Here is a 17,993-nt window from a genome sequence, read left to right as displayed (position 1 = left end):
AGAATTTTGATGGGATTTTGATGGGGATTGCATTGAATCTATAGATTGCTTTTGGTAGAATTGCCATTTTTACTATGTTGATCCTCCCAATCCAAGAGCAAGGGAGATCCTTCCATTTTCTGGTGTCCTCTTCTATTTCTTTCTTCAAAGACTTAAAGTTCTTGTCAAATAGATCTTTCACTTCCTTGGTCAGGGTTACCCCAAGATATTTTATGCTCTTTGTGGCTATCGTGAAAGGTGATGCTTCTGTGATTTCCCTCTCTGTTTCCTTATCCTTAGTGTATAGGAAGGCAACTGATTTTTTGGAGTTGATCTTGTATCCAGCCACGCTACTAAAGGTGTTTATCAGCTGTAGGAGTTCTTTGGTAGAGTTTTTGGGGTCGCTTATGTATACTATCATATCATCTGCAAATAACGGAGAATCTATTCTTTAATGCTTTTCTGGTCATTGATACTAGGATTTAAGGTCTAAGCATGGGAAGTAAGGTTTTTGTTGTTGTTGTTTTTAAATATAGCCTATAGATGCCAGGTGGTGGTGGCATGTGCTTTTAATTCCAGCACGTGGAAGGCAGAGGCAGGGAGATCTCTGTGAGTTCAAGGCCAGCCTGCTGTACAAGAGCTAGTTCCAGCACAGGCCCCAAGCTACAGAGGACACCCACCCACACACACTATAGAATATTGAGTACTTATGAATTTAAAATAAAAAATGATTTATTTATTTTTATTTTATGTGTGTTGGTGTTTTGCCTGCATGTATGTCTGTATGGTATGAGAGTGTTGGATCCTCTGGAGTTACAGATAGTTGTGAGCTGCCATGTGGGTTTTAGGGTTCTCTGGAAGATCAGCTTGTCTATTAACCACTGAGTCATCTCTCCAGCCCTACTTATGGCTTTCATAGAATGTCCTTCACGAAACGGTCTACCGTCCTTTTAGATTCCCTAATCTTGCTTTATTTCCTGTTAAAAGGGAATAAGAAAGAGGGAAGTTGTTAGTTCCTTTTGGAGACTTTTATAAAATTAAAATAACACTAAAAAACCCACATGAAATATACTGCACAGTAATAAACCAATTAAATTTTTAGTTGTCGTTTTATGTAGTGATTTGGAACTAATGTGAAGGTGTTACCTCCATAATGTTAACAGTATGGAACTGTACTTTATCTTACTGAAAGCAAATATTAAAAATATTTTTATTAATGCAGAGAATTTTATTCTATGTATTTTAGTGATATTTGCCCCATCTCCTCCTCCCAATACCTCTCAAATATCTACCTCTACCTCCCTCACAACTTTGTGTTTTCTCTCTTCCTCTCTTTCTCTTTCTCTCTCTGTAATCAACCCATCAGTTTCACTTTGAACTACCCATATACTCATGAATTTAGGGCCATCTGATGGAATGTGATTGACCTACCAAGGGCCACACCCTAAAAGAAATTATTCTTTCTTCAGAAGCCATTTGTTGTCACTGGCTTAAAATGAAGTGAAAGATAAAGATATTTGATTCATGACACTCTTCGATTGGTTTTTTATTCATCTAAGTAGTGTCAGGAATCAGAGAATCTCGGTCTGCCTGCTACAGTGGCCTTTTACCACAAAACTGTGATTTATAGATATATTTAAATGATAAACTACAAGATTAAATACCCATTTTGTATATTATGAAAAGTACTTAAATTTCTGAAAGACCATACAAAGAAAGAAACTGTTAGTTCAAAAGTTTATGCCTTTCAAATATTAATTTCAGTATTTTTAAAATCATCCTGTTTGATAATAACTGGATCTCATTTAAGTGTTTCTTGTTGCTCTCATGTTTGGTAATTTTACCTGCATGTGTTGTGAATTACCTGCACAGATGGAGAAATGCCTCTCTTTAGTTCTTGGAATATTTGTATTCAGACATCAGTATCTTTTTCTCTTTCTTTCTTTCTTTCTTTCTTTCTTTCTTTCTTTCTTTCTTTCTTTCTTTCTTTCTTTCTTTCTTTCTTTCTTTCTATTTTTGCATAATCTTCCTTCCAGAATTGTCCTGGCTAGTTTTATGTTAGCTTGACACAGGCTAAGGTCATCTGAAAAGAGGAAACTTCAATTGAAAAAAAAAATGTCTCCATAAGATCCGGCTATAAGGCATTTTCTTATAGTAATTAATGGGGGAGGGCCCAGGTCATTGTGGGTAGTGACATCCCTGGGCTCATGGTCCTGGATTTGGTAATAAAACAGGTTGAGCAAGCCATGAGGAGCAAGCCAGTAATCTGCACTCCTCCATGGTCTCTGCATCAGCTCCTGCCTTCAGGTCTCTTCCCTGTTTGAGTTCCTGTCCTGACTTTCTTCAGTGATGACTGGTGCTATGGAAGTGTGAGCCGAACAAATCCTTTCCTCCCCCAGTTGCTTTGATCATGGTGTTTCATCACAGCAACGGTAACCCTAAGACTAGAACTTCCAGTTATTCTTATTTTAGTGTTTTCAGTGCTGCTGTTGTGGGGAGCTCTTGAGAAGTAGAATGACTGTATCTAATGCTGAATTAGCTAGCCAAAATTTTCATAGTAATTAATCTGTCAATAATGGGAGGAACATATTCTTCTATTTGACAGATTCAGGGAACTGAAAGTCAAACTTTTTTAAATGATTCTTTTTGAACAAAGAACCATAGAAGCAGATGGATAAGGTGAATTTAACTTTGAACATGGTCAGTATAAAGGATGGAACTTTGCGAGAAACTTCAACTGATTTGGAGATACAGTTGGACCTGTCTGTTACCAGTGCCTCTTTCCCCACAAGCTCACCATGGTTCCTCTGCTTCCTTCTGTCTCTCAAATTCTTCAAACGTGGTAGACTAGCAGCCTTCAGTCTTTGACACAAGTCCCATTTCCTGCCTAGTGGGTACTGGTAGGTGTTAGACCCTTGGCTTTGCAAGTCACGTCTATCCAGAGAGATATTCTGTTTTTCCCTTTTCAAAGTAAAATTTGCCATCATAGTCTGTGAACCATATGGTTGTGTGGCTCATGCAGAGGTGGCATGTGCAGGGCATGTGTGTTCAGTGGGTGTCAGAGTCACTAGCAGGAATGTTTGTTTAAGCCACAGGCACATTGCAGTGCCTGCAGTTCCTGTGGTGTGTGCAGGGTGAGCCACACTCCCTCGGTGAGCGCCAGCCTTGGAAAGAAACTGCCATGGCCACCAAGCATGCTGGGTGGGAAGGGAGCGAAGCAGCGACCTAAGAGTGCCACCCCCCTGGAGGAGATCCATACTTCTCACTTCAGTCTACACTCACTGCCACTGCCGTACAGTTAGTTATCTGCAGTCACTGTTGAATGTCTACTCGGTGGCACTTAGTGGTCCTCAGTAAAATATCTGTTGATTTTAAATGGAGAAGTAATTAAGTGGACAGAACAACTTAATTTGCGTAGGATTTCTTATTTTCTGTGACAGATGCTTGGTGTATTTTCATGGGAAGGAAGAACATTATCACTTTTGCAAATGCCATCAATCTTTAATAATCAAAATTCACTTGGCAAGAAAAGTGGTGTAGCCATACCAAATTGTGGTTATTGTTACATTGCATTATTTACGGTAAACCTGGCTCAATATTGGTAAATATACTGCAGTGGAAGCTGAACTGTTGTGAGATATCTGGGCATCTGTCCAAGATATCATTAAAATACTGCGTCAGATTCATTGAGTTTGTGAATAACATCTTAACAGCTCAACTGAAATTGAACCGCATGGTACAGTTTAAAAATTCTGAACCCACAAGATAAGGAAAGCAGTATAAATGTATATGACACTGTACATTATGTATTCGAGTAATAAATTTATATATAATTTTGTTTTAACCTTTAAACTGTAAGTCTCCAAATGACTAACATATTAACTTTGAAGTTTGCATATACTGAAATTATCTGTGAATTTGAATTCCTTATACACTAGAATATTAATTGGTCTAATAATCAAGTCTAAAGATTAAGTAGAAGGCAGAAACTTTTAAACAAGTGTTAACATTGATACCAAACACGTTTTGAGCTGGGTGTATACATAAGTGGGTTAACAATATTGGCCACCAAAAAGGTCAAAGGTAATAAAATTCAATCAGTTAATTCATTTATTTTACTAATGAAAGAAAATGGGATTTACCTTAAAATGGGATATAGGAATTATTAATTTTTGGTTTTAAACTATTGATTATATTAAGTATAACAAAGAGAATGTTTGAATAAGTGAGATGATGTAAGAAAAAATATAGTTATTTTTTCTCTAAAACCTAACACATTAGTATAATTAATTTCTTCCTGAATATAGACACATTCTCATTGAAAGGGTGTGGCCAAAGGTTTATTTTCTGTCACTATTAGTGTATAAATGTCTTTGATGTAGAATGATTGGTTAAACACATTAAAGTCCTCCTCTCAGTGAATGTCTCGTCTGTTTTCCAGGTTAGCGCTCTACGTATATGAATATCTGCTCCATGTAGGAGCTCAGAAATCGGCCCAAACATTTCTATCAGAGGTATGTTTTATATGTTTTCTGCATTACATTTGCTATGTAAATGAATGAGAAATATAGAGAATGATGAAGTGCTCAGGTAGCATTTTATATAATATAATCTTTGTAGATTGTTATGTGTTTTTAGTATCTCAAGACACCTTTTCTGTGGAACTCAGTAACAGTCTAGTAAACTTTCTAGGTATTTATTCTCGTAGAAAGTTATCTCAATATGGCAATAATAACCAAGAATGCAACTTTGCTGTAGAAGCTTCCACTAGGCCTGAGGAGACGGTTCAGTCTCAAGCATATACACACAGCAAAGTCTGACTGTGGTGGTGTGCATTTCTGTCCCAGTGGTGAACCAGCCAGCCCAGCCTGCTCATCAGAGAGACTTTGTCTTGAGAAGATGTAGTTGAGGGCCAGTGGGCTGGCCCTTTGGGTAAAAGTTCTTGTCAGCATGCCTGATAATCTGAATTTGGTCCCCAGCATGACGTTACAGAAGAAGAGAACAGACTTCCGAGTTGTTCACTGAGTGATGCACAAGTGCCAGGTGCTCATAAGTGCTACTAGTGCACCTGTGCATGCTTGCACACAGACACGTGTGTACAAACCTTACACTTCCTTCTGGGGCCTGTTTCCAACAGTATCTTATGCTAGCATTTGTTTGCAAGTTTTTATTTATTCATTCATTATGTATACAGTGTTCTGCCTGCAGACCAGAAGAGGGCATCAGATCTCATTATAGATGGTTGTGAGCCACCATGTTGTGGCTGGGAATTGAACTCAGGACCTCTGGAAGAGCAGCCAGTGCTCTTAACCTCTGAGCCATCTCTCCAGCCCCTGTTTACAAGTTTTGATAATGTGAATTTGTCGTTTTTTATTTTACATAAATAAGAGTTGGGTGTTTCAAAATATTTTTGAAAATATTTTAAAAACTCTTGATATTCTCTCTCTCCTCTGTCACCATTCTGGTTTGATTTTCTTGTTGGAAACACGCTGACCTCAAACTTGCCATCACACCTGCCTCAGCCTCCTGAGTGCTGGAATTACAGGCAAGTGTCTGCTCCTCTTTTGCTTTTTCCAGCTCTGAATCTGAGCTAACTTTCTTTCTTTCTTTCTTTCTTTCTTTCTTTCTTTCTTTCTTTCTTTCTTTCTTTCTTTCTTTCTTCCTTTCTTCCTTTCTTCCTTTCTTCCTTTCTTTCTTATTTTCGAGACAGGGTTTCTCTGTAGCTTTTGGTTCCTGTCCTGGAACTAGCTCTTGTAGAGCAGGCTGGCCTCGAACTCACAGAGATCCGCCTGCCTCTGCCTCCCAAGTGCTGGGATTAAAGGCGTGTGCCACCACCACCTGGCCCTGAATCTGAGCTTTCTTATACAACTCTATTTTTCTTCTCTAATCTGCATTATGGTAAGGAGAATGAGAAGGCTGAATTCTGTTATGTAGTAGGCACATCAAGCACCAAATTATTTCAAAATCTTTTAAGAAATTTGCATGACACATATTACTGCTGTTGTATTAATCAGAACAGGATCAAGTTAATGAGTTATGGAATTAAAATTCAAGTTGTCCATGGTCAATGGTCTACACATGTGTGCAGGAAACCCCTTCTGGTCTTGCTTCACATGAGGAATAGCTTACTTTTGATTCCTTTGCTCTCAAACAAGTGTATACATTAACACACAGATCAGACATTCAAACATATGACCCCTTGGAGGCCATTCTGATTAAAACCACAACAAATATCAAATAAGGAAATTGAAGGAAACATTTTCCATGTTCTAGGATTGTCAGTATCAGTATAATAAAAAATGGCCATATTACTAAGAATGATTTACAGAAACAATTTAGTCTCCATCAAAATACAACAAAATTCTTCACAGAAATATGAAAAAATGCTAAAAGTCACATGAGCGTGTAAAACTCCAGGTTAGAGTCTTGAGAAAAAAGATCAGTGCTAGTGATAGTAACGTGCCCAATTTCAAGTTATGTTACAGGTTTGTGATAACAAAACAGCACAGTGTTGGCATCAAAGCAGACATGCAGATCCATGCAATGGAGGACCCAGAAATTAAACCCCTAAAGTTACATGGTTTACAGCCATGTAAAAAAAAAACATGCATTGAAGAGCAGACATTTTCCAAAAATGGTGCTGTAAATGTGATCCATATGAAGGGAAATGAAACTAAATTCCTCCTACTCTATGCAAAAATCAGTTTCAGATGTATCAAAGACCTTACTATGAGACTGGAAACACCGTTGCCTGGGAATTATCAGGAAAACAATTCAGTCATAACATAGATAATGATTTTCTGTAAAACTACAACCCAGGAAATAAAACCTAAGAACTGTCTAATGGGATTGCATGAAATGAGAGAGCTGCTGTATAACAAACGTTCAAGTGAGAAGACACCCTCCAAACAGAAGAGATCTTTCCTAGCTAGACATCTCCCAAAGGATTAACATCGAGAGCATATCAACTCAAAAATACTCAACTCCAAAAGGTTCCCAAACACCCCTATCAATAAATGAGCTAGTGAGATGAGTATCTCAGAAGATGAAGCACAGATGACTAATAATCAGAAAAACTGTCTCATGCTTAGCAATCAGGGGAATGCATGTTAGAACTATCTGGAAACATCATCTCACCCTGTAGCAGCTAAAGACAAAGTCTAGTGAGGATATGGGTTAAAAGGAACTATGGAAATTTCCAGTCACTATGGAAATACTATGGAAGTTTTTCACAGAACTAAATACATGCATGGCACATTGCATATTTCCTCTGGTTCTGTACCTATAGGACTCTAAGTCAGTGTATCACAGATACACTCTATCCATGTTATTTGTTTGTATTGTAGGTGTCTACAAATAAAAGGGTAAATAAAATAGGGTAATATGCACAGTGAAGTGTTATTCAGCCAGAAAAAATATAATTTTGCTATTTTCTAGAAAAATGGGTAAACTTGAGATAATCATATTGAGTAAAATAAACCAATTCGAGAAAGGTATTGCTGTTTTCTTTCATTTGAAGATCCTAGACTTAGTAGTATAGGTTATATAAAAGTGTACACACACACACACACACACACACACACACACACACACACCATGGGAGCAGAACAGAGACTGGGTAAGGAAGAAGACTGGTAGATGGGTGGAGTGGAGGACATGATCAGAGCACATGATAGCACAGCCTAAGTGCTTGTGCATCATCAGAGAAGTGGGGAGGGAGTGTCAGAGGGGTTCTCCCTAGTTGTAGAATCTTTACATATAAAAACATTATGTTTATATATTTATACTTGTTTAAAAATATAGAAAATACGTAATCTTAAGTGTTCTGAATTTACACATAGAAACTTCTGGTGTCTTTGTAATATCACTTTGCTGAGCACATGCTAGAGTTTTGATAATTGCAGTTGGTTATATTTCAGTGCCTAACTTTTTATTCCCTCACATTGTAAGTGTCTGCAATATCTAATTGCTTGTGTTTTCTGTATGTACCACAAGGCTCTGCCTTCTGGGCAATGTTGTGTTACTGTGCCTAAACCCTTCTCCTCGTATGTACTCATATGACTTGGGTGACCATTTACTAAGAAGGCTTTCTCAGGGTTCTCTGTCTTTAAGATGTCAGTGCAGCCTGCAGGGGCCTATACAGGAAGACCATTGCATACTTCAATAGGAAATTTTACACTACCTTCTTGATGATAGAGCCTATGAAAGTTTACAGTAAAAGAACAGCATCGTTAAGTCTATTCTAAGATATCCATGCTACCCTGCGCCCTGACTGTAGACAGCACAGAGGGGAGAGAAAAGCATGAATGTGGTGTTTAGAGCTCTCCACCTACACACGCAGAGCTAGAGGGCGCTCTTTATAGAATGACTTCTTTTTTTTTAAGCTTCTTTTTTTAATGGATTTAATTGAGCTCTACATTTTTCTCTGCTTCCCTCCCTGCCTCTCCTCTCCCCTCTTTAACCCTCCCCCAAGGTCCCCATGCTCCCTATTTACTCAGGAGATCTTGTCTTTTTCTACTTCTCATGTAGATTAGATCTATGTATGTCTCTTTTAGGGCCCTCAGTGTTATCTGGGTTCTCTGGGATTTTGAATTGTAGGCTGTAGGCATTTTTTTTTCTGCTTTATCTCTAAAAGCCACTTATGAGTGAGATAAGTGATTATGTATGATATTTGTCTATCTGGGTCTGGGTTACTGCACTCAAAATGATGTTTTCTAGCTTCATCCAATTGCCTGCAAATTTTAAGCTGTTGTTATTTTTTCTGCTGTGTAGTACTCCATTGTGTAAATGTACCACATTTTTCTATCCATTCTTCGGTCGAGGGGCACTTCTGGAGGCATCACAATCCCTGACTTCAAACTCTACTCAAGAGCTACAGTACTGAAAGCAGTCTGGTATTGGGATAAGAACAGACAGGAGGAACAATAGAACTGAATTGAAGACTTAGATATTAATCCACATACTTTCAAATACCCGATTTTGAAGCAAAAAATATAAAATGGAAAAAAGGAAGACATATTCCGCAAAAGGTGCTGGCATAACTGGATATCAACATGTAGTTGAATGAAAATAGACCCATATCTATCACCATGCACAAAACTCAAGTCCAAATGAATCAAAGACCTCAACATAAAGCCAGCCACACTGAACCTTATAGAAGAGAAAGTGGGAAGTACACTTGAACGCATTGGCACAGGAAACTACTTCCTAAATATAACCCCAGTAGCACAGACACTGAGAAACAATTAATAAGTGGGACCTTCTGAAACTGAAAAGCTTCTGTAAAGCAAAGGACATGGTCAACAAGACAAAAAGACAGACTACAGAATGGAAAAAGATCTTCACTAACCCCACATCAGACAGAAGGATGATCTCCAGATTATACAAAGAACACAAGAAATTGGTCATCAAAAGAACAAATAATCCAATAAAAAAAATGGAGTACAGGCCTAAACAGAGAACTCTCAACAGAGCAATCTAAAATGGCTGAAAGACACTTAAGGAAATGTTCAACATCCTTAGTCATCAGAGAAATGTGAATCAAAACAACTCTGAGATTCCATCTTAACACCTGTAAGAATGGCCAAGATCAAAAACACTGATGACAACTTATGCTGGAGAGGTTGTGGGGTAAAGGGAACACTCCTGCATTGCTGGTGGGAATGCAAGCTGGTACATCCTCTTTGGATTTCAGTTTGGTGATTTCTCAGAAAATTAGGAAACAACCTTCCTCAAGACCCAGCAATACCACTTTTGGGTATATATCCAAAGGATGCTCAATTATACCACAAGGACATGTGCTCAGCTATGTTCATAGCAGCACTTGTCACAGAGAACCTGGAAACAACCTAGAATGACTTTTTAAGCAGTTCAGTTGTATATGACTGCACATGTTCTGTTAGTCTTTACTACTCTTTTCCCAGATTTTTACCTTACTCAGATCTGTTACACAAGAAACTAAAAATAGGTGGAATGAATTATTTGGGATGAGTTTTGTAATAAAGAGAGGGTTGAAATAATTACTTCAACCTAATATTTTTGCTGAGGTTCAATGCAAAGTAGTCACTTCTTTCTCAAGTTCTCCTTCAGTATCAGTGAGGTTATAATGTTAGTAAGTTCTTTGGAGTCAAGATTACTGTGCTGGACCATTTCTTACATTTACTTGGGCTGATTGTTACAGCTGAAACTGCAGGAAGGGCACTCAGTACGTCCAGTGGCATTTGGACAAGCAAGACATTTTTCTCACCAGCCCAGTTACTCATGTGGGCTTAATCTTTTAAAAAAGTGCTCCTGACCTAACTTTGAACAATTGATTGCTCCTGATGGCTTTGTTGTTGGTTGGAAGAGTGAAGACCATAATTATATTAGACCAGCTCCTTTTACTTTCCTTTTTTAAATGAAATAAAACATAGTAAGAAAAGATAACTAGCACACTGGAATTTGAATAGGACAAAATAAACAGAAGGAACCCCCCCCCCCCACACACACACACAAAGGCGCAAGAAAGAGATGCAGATTCAGAGATCTACTCGTTAAAGGATTCAGGAAATCTATTCTTTATTTCTTTTTCTAAATGAAACTGAAAACACTGGACTAACAGTGATGGCCACGCCATTCTCTAACTTGATTGAACTAACAAGTTCAGAGTTATTTTTGGCATGTGATCATTTTACTTACTGCCTCAAACCTACATACAGTGTGAGTGACATTCTACTTCCTGACTTCAGATGCTCTGTAGGAATGGGGTCAGCACAGAGTCCTGTTCTGTTTGTCTTCATGACCAGTAAGATTCAGCTTTAAGAGAGTGGTCAGAAACCTTTCAATTGTAGGTCAGTGTTAATACTTTGTACTCGTTGCTAGTTGTGTTTTTCTTGTTATATTATTCCCATATATAGAGAATTCCTGTTGATTTTTGAATGTTTTATAGTATTCATGCTTGGAAATGAGGCTGGGTGTTCTTCACAAATATATAATTAAGAGTTAACATGCTAGCCAGGCGTAGTAATGCACACCTTTAATCCCAGCACTTAGAAGGCCAAGGAAGATAGATCTGAGTTTGTGACCAGCGTGGGTTACAGAGTGACTTCACAGAGAAACCCTGTCTTGGGGTAGGGGAGTAAAATGTCACTGTAGAGTTACACATTTCCCCCTTTCCTTTTACAGTTTATCTTTGCTGTCCTCTTTTCTTGGCCAACAATTTGACCTGAAATAGTAACTTTGCAACATCTAATGAAGGATTGCTTTTTCAGTGCTCAGTTATTGGACACTGTAGACTTCACAGTTCCCTTCCATCTTTCTCCTGTATAACGAAATGAAATTGTACTTGCTAGTCAGCTTCTTGAGCTTTAATTCAAATTTATAATTAATTGCCTTTCAACAAATGTCTTGAGTTTGAATATGCACCACATCTTAGCTGATTTTCTTAATTATGAAAGAAGATGATAATACTACAGATTTGCACAGGGGTGTATATTGGATCAGTACATATAAGTTGTATAGAGTAGTGTTTGGAAGGTATGTGTGCTCCACAGTGTTGCTTTTTACACTTGTGACCAGTAATTTTTTTTTATTTTTGTAGTTTCAGGTTTTTTTTTTCTATTTTTATGTACTTTTTGGGCACACTAGCAAATATACATCTTATATGTACATGGATATGTCATGTGTCTATACTTGAGGGGCCTATAGTTATCTGACTTTTGGGGTACCCTTTGCAGTAAAATGTCCCCTGCCCTGAGATGAATGTTATAGGCTCTCTCAAGGCTTCCCTGCTATCAGAGAACCTCAGTGGAGGAACACCGAGTTCTCTTGCTGGGCTTTCTTGTTTCTTTGGAGTATTACAATGAGTTCTACTGCTCCATCAGCTCACCCCTTTTCTGTGTTCAAGGTTCTGTTCCCTGTGTAGTTCCTAAGTTCCATTAACTCATTGCTCTTGAAGGTGAGAGATTCTTGCAGAAGGTCAGCGAATAGTGGGAAAAAATTTAGGATTTTATGGACAGTGACACTGCTTAGATACAATTGACACTGGCTGTGTTTTTGTCTCTCTCTGGCCACAGAGAGGTTCCCACCGGCTGTTCTCTTGAACTGCACTTTGCCTTCTGACTTGCTGAATCCTTGCAGTTTTTATAATGTCCTTAAAAAAAAATTCTCCCAGACATCCTGAACTTCTTGTCGAGATGTCATTTGTAATTTTTAAACTTTTTGTCACACAGAATACTAAAAGGTCTTTCCTTTCATAACCACCTAATGACCTTTAGAATAAAACCCAAACCAGCAAGAACCATTGAGGAGTTTCCCCAAGAAAAAAATTTACATATATGTATATATGTATGTGTATTTTTTTTTTTTTTCCTTCCTTCTAAAACAAAGCAGTGCTATCTGAGATTGCTCATAGAAGGCTGCCAGTGTGCATTGTTTGGTAAGGCTCCCAACAGTCCCATGTGACTGTGGTAGGGACAGCTGGGAAGTGCTCAGCTAACGTAACTCAGATCTAGGAGCCCTGTGTGAATAGACAGCACAGCTTCAGCTTATTCACGTCAGAACACAGGGAGATTTCCCTTCTGTTAAACTTCCTTTGTTTCAATTTCTAAATATTTTTATTTCATTTGCATTTATATGTGTTTAGTTTGATGTGTGCACATACTTATACCTTAGAAATCAGCACATTCTATCTAGATTAGAAATCTCAGGCATTTTATTTGCAAATGAGTTGGATACTCACTCAAGAACAGGTTTTATCCTTTATGTTGTTAAAATTTTTAAAAATGCTACACATTCAAAAAGTGTGAAAGAATTTATGAAAATAGAAAAGTTTAGAGACCCTTGCTTGAGACCTATTGGTGCACTTATTGAGATGTTCTTGAAGGGGCTTCAGTCTGCTGTAAGATGGTGTGCTAACAATGCCAGAGCTTCGGAGAAGTGTTGTTAGCAGGTTGTGGAAATGGATCGCTTATGACACAAGGACCAGAGTTTATACCCTAGTTTTGACTGACATCAAAAGCTGGGTTCAGCAGAGCCCACCTCTATTCTAGTACTTGGGACCTGGGGATCAGCAAGTGTAGTCATTAGTGAACTCTGGGCTTAGCCAGAGACCGTATCAGAGAAATAAGGACAATTTCAAGGAAATTCATAATACTGACTGTGGATTTTTTCCTAACACTCACTTCTTATCTCTAACACTTCCCACCCCCACACCACACCTAGTCCTATGCATAGGTGTTGCTGATGTCCAGAATTGTCACTTTTGGACCACAGGCCTGCCTGCATGTCCTGAAGGCAGAGCTCAACAGAAAGCTAGCCAGCAGCAAGGAGGCTGAGATAGAAAATATTATATACACTTGACAATTTTTATTGTTTATTTTGTAAAGTTATGAGGAAAGAGATAGTTCTTAATTTTTTTAAATGGGATACTCTTTAAGAACCTGATGAATAGCCTGGCGGTGGTGGCACACGCCTTTAATCCCAGCACTCGGGAGGCAGAGGCAGGCGGATCTCTGTGAGTTCGAGGCCAGCCTGGTCTACAAGAGCTAGTGCCAGGACAGATTCCAAAGCTACAGAGAAACCCTGTCTCGAAAAACTAAAAAGAACCTGATGAATAGTAAAATGCAGACTCTCACCTTAGAAAAATACATATTGCCATTTTTTTGTCAACTTTCAAAGGCTCACTAATCCTTTAATGCAGTTATTGACCCAAATTTAAAAATCTCTGGTATAAAAACAAGAACTATGCATGGTTGAAAGGTTTCCTTTATTGACAATATTTATTTTCTAATTTTCCTCAAATAAAAGTGGGTTGTAATTTTATACACATACACACACACACTCCCTTCAAAGCCAATACCATTTTTTCATGGGATATTCGATTAGTCTTATAAAATAAGATCTCTCTTTAGCCAACTTGACCTGACCATATTTATGAGATGATTCATAGGAGCATTGTTGTGTGAGATGTACCTTGTACTTACACCATAAGCCATACATCTATTAATGTATATTTTGTTCATGATTCAGTGTTTGGTTCTTAGCTTATGTAGAAATGCTGAAAATGTTCGATTGCATGATAGAGCGAGCATAATCACAGACAATGCCCCAAATCTCAAATATGGCAGAAGAAAAGGTTTTGAGAATTGCTTGGAAGTTGTAGTTGCATAGAGATTCTAGCTGGTCATGTGGTAGGAAGAGAGGGGATATGATATTCAAACAGGACAAAGTGTCAGAGAAGGAAAGCATATGGTGGGGCTGGGACAGAGAAGAAGGAAGACTTGGAAAGACAGAGAACTTGTTGGTGTAGATGTTATCCGGGCAGAGAAACCAACCACAGAGGCCACAGCAGAGCACTCAATGAGTTGAAGATCCCATTTAGAACAATTGTTTCTCAAATGTTGGCTGACATGGTACGTTCTGGCCATTTATCAATGCCACCGGTTATTAATATATAGTAGCTAAGTAACAAATGCATAAATGAATGTAATTTTAAAATGGAAGTCTTCTATTACCCCTTTCCAGAAGACAGTTGTAAATTTGGTGTGCTGTATTTAATATACACTCACTTAAGTGTACACAATCCCCCCCCCCCCCCCGCTTTCAAACAGAACATTTTTTCTATTGTACATGTTGTTTTCCTTCCAACTTGCTAACTAGTAGAGCATGTCTTTTCCATGGAGAGACGGCCTGTTCTTTAATGGCCTCACGCTGTTCTGGGAGTATAGGTATCAACATTTGCAATTAGATTTGCTGTTGACAGTCCTTAGGTTATTTCTGACGTCCGTTTCCCAGTCTGTTTTGCCCCTTTGAGAGGATTTCTTTCTCTCCATAAGTAAGCTCTGCATGAGTTAGTGACAGTTTGGAAATAACAGATCACTTGCTGTGGGATCATTTCTGGCTTTCAGTGTTATTAATTCAGTAATGGTAAAAGGTAGACTGAAGTTGAGCTGCACAGAACCGTAATCTAACATGGGAAAGATGAACTATAGTCACTTTCTAGTAAAAAAATGTTATCGGGCTGAGAGCAATGGTACGTGTGATCCATTCTGAGTTTCTTTTTTTTTTTTGTTTAAGTAATTTATTCAAGAATAGTCAAGGGAGCCAGGATATATTGTAACATAAGGAGTATGGTTGTACATATACTATGTTCATATTCAAAATTATACAATTTATTAAAAGAAAATATACATTCTTGAAAAGACATTAATGAGCTTTAAAATATATGCATATGTTCAGTGTTAAGTGTATATGAATGTATGTGTACGTATATATGAACACATATGTATGCATTCTATAAGATGAAAGAGTGATTATCATTGAAATGACAGTCCATAATGGTAAGAAAGACACATACATTAATTGTCATGTTTTTGCCCTATCACATTAGAAAACCAGATTTTTCTCATGGCTACTGAATTTCAGCCTAAGCATAGAGAATTTGGAGGGTAGGCAACCTTCTATGTTTGAAACATCCATATCCTTTATAAAGGAGAAGTTGGGCTTGCAACGCGTGTCTGTGTGGGGAGTGTTGGAGATGCCAGTCTTCTTAGGAAATAGTTGGGTACAGCAAGGATGTTATTGGAGTCTGCAATCTGCAGTGGGATTAGAGGTTTGCAGGCAGCAGAGTACTCTACAGACCCAGGAGTGGTGGTGAACTCCTGTCTCCATTCTCTCTTGTTTGCAGGGTGGTGTTTTACATGATCACTGCAGCTTCTAATACATTCTTGCTTATTGGCCATGGCCCTTATTCATACTTCACAAATTCACTAATAATAGAAGCAACCTTGATGTGGGAGGCCACTCTGTGTGCTGTGATTACAATTAGTGAATAAAGAAACTGCTTTGGACCTATAGCAAGGTAGAACTATGTAGGCAGGTAAAGCTAGGCTGAAGGCTGGGGAAAGAAGGGCGAAGTCAGAAAGATGCCATGGAACCGCCAGAGACAGATGCCAGTCGGAACTTTAGCTCATAAGCCACAGCCTCATGGCGATACACAGATGAATAGAAATGGGTTAAATTAATATGTAAGACTCAGCCAATAAGAAGCTAGAGCTAATGGGCCAAGCAAGATTCTTTCATGGAATTTGACTATAACTGATACGAAGTACTGGGGAGATCACAAACCAGAAGAACCAAGAGAGTTTTTAAGAATTTGTGTTGAATGGAGGACTGCTTGTTGGTTCCCCACTGCTTGGCTAGCATAGACCCAAAATAATCACACAAAACTATATTAATTAAATCATTCTGAGTTGCTTTAAGGAATATGATATTATGCCCTCTCGTGAAGATACGAGCCATGAAGATCTGGTATGGCAAAAAGTCGAGAGCAGAACAGAAATGTTTTGGACTATATTATATCTAATAGGCCATCACAGTGTTACTTCTCATCAATATTAGTTAAGTAGTATTTCTTAGTGTTTATGAACCAGAGGATATGAGGGACTGAAATGATCAGATACAAGGAGACAAAAATGCACATTTTCTAAATGTCACTACTTAGGGGAATTCAATTTAAAATCTACCTGCATTTATATGATGTGTTTGTCTTTATTGCTCACATTTAATCTTCCCAAGTTCACTGATTGCTCGAGCTTTTATTTAGCTTTTTTAAGATTGCTATTGTACTTCATTTGTTTTGTTGGTAGTACATTAGTTGTTTGCTTTAAGATTCCAGGTCATTTACAACTCATGTTCTTACAATCATAGACTAAGATAGGGACCAAAACAAGGAAGTGCTTGGGTCTAGTGTCTGCACATCCCAGTGAGCTCCAGTTGGAGCCCGGCTCTGAAGCTCTGGGCTTTGCTTCTGCTCTCACGCGCTCCGTTACACTGTATGAGCTTATCCTTTATATACAAAGCGGGCAGCTCTGATACCGCACAATCTGTTAGCTTTGTATCGTCTTCCCTGACGCATGTGTCTGTATGATCGAGCCCTTCTCATCACCTGATAGTGCCCTTTCTGTGTCTTCTTACTAAACGTTAAGGTATACCTGCACTTACAGGTGTTTACATTATAGGCTACATCTGAGGGAGAGGACCCTTTTTTTTTTTTTTGAGTTTGGGTACTTTGTTTAATGTTATACAGTCTAAGTCTGTTTTCTTGCAAGTTTTGTGATTTCATTTTTTTTCTTTAGACCTGAATCATCATCAGTTTTATTTTTATCTGACATTTATTTTAGTTGAAATAAAATTTTATTACTTTCCCCTTTCTCTTTCATCTCCCAGTTCCTCATAGCTACACGCCCTGGAGCCCCTCCCATGCCCTCCTCATACTCTCACATTGAAATCCTCATTTTATTTATTATTTGTACGTAATTTTATTATCCATTCATCTGTGGATAGATGTGTTTGTCCATTGCCTTGCTATAGTAAATAGAGATATGCAAATATCTCTGTGGAAAGAAATAGAGTTCCTTGGGCTTACTCCAGGAGTGGAATAACTAGGTCATATGGCAGTTCTATTTTTAACCTTTTGAGGAACCTCCAAACTGATACCTATAATGGCTTATTAATTTGTGCGCCAACCAGCAGCGATCAGGGTTTCTTTCACCTACATCCTCTCCAACATTTGTTGTGAGCTTTCTTGAGGACTTGATGATTTCATTACAACTGTGGTGAGATGATGTCTCGAAGTAGTTTTAATGTTGAACACTTTAAAAATAGTAATTGGCCTTTTGTGTTTCTTTAAAAACTGTTCATTTGTTGACTGGAAGTTTTAGTTCCTTGGTATTTAATTTCTTCAGCTTTTTTTTTTCTTTTTGGCAAAGTCTGTATGTTAGCCCCAGTATGAAATGTAGACAAAAGAGTTTCCCCCTTTCTGTGGCCTGTTTGTTTAACTGCTGGTTTCCTTGTGTTTTCATGTAGCCCTAGTCCTCAGATACTTGGGCTCATTGCTGTGGCAATGAGTTGCTGGCCCCAATGTCTTGAAGAGTATTCCCCATGTTTTCTCCTAGAAGTTTCAACATTATAGTTTTTGAGTCTCAACTTCCCTCGATCTGGTTCCTGCTTACTCACCTAGTCTCATCTCTCAAGTG

The 17,993-nt window shown here is 38.2% G+C and overlaps 1 protein-coding gene across 6 annotated transcripts in view; it reads left to right on the top strand.

Annotated features, from left to right (window-relative positions):
- Nucleotides 1-17,993, top strand: part of Ssbp2 (single stranded DNA binding protein 2) — a 259,155-nt gene that overhangs the window by 72,147 nt on the left and 169,015 nt on the right. For all 6 annotated transcript variants that reach the window (XM_050153854.1, XM_050153853.1, XM_050153852.1 and 3 more), the window contains exon 2: nt 4,421-4,493. In XM_050153854.1, the coding sequence (XP_050009811.1) occupies nt 4,421-4,493 (73 nt within the window). The remainder of the gene's footprint in view (nt 1-4,420; nt 4,494-17,993) is intronic.

This window comes from Alexandromys fortis, unplaced genomic scaffold (assembly GCF_014885135.2).
Source record: "Alexandromys fortis isolate MF-2015 unplaced genomic scaffold, M_Fortis_MF-2015_v1.1 scaffold_79, whole genome shotgun sequence".
Lineage (NCBI taxonomy): Eukaryota > Metazoa > Chordata > Mammalia > Rodentia > Cricetidae > Alexandromys > Alexandromys fortis.
The sequence above is the reverse complement of the archived record's forward strand: the minus strand, read 5'-3'. Positions and strand labels throughout refer to the sequence as shown.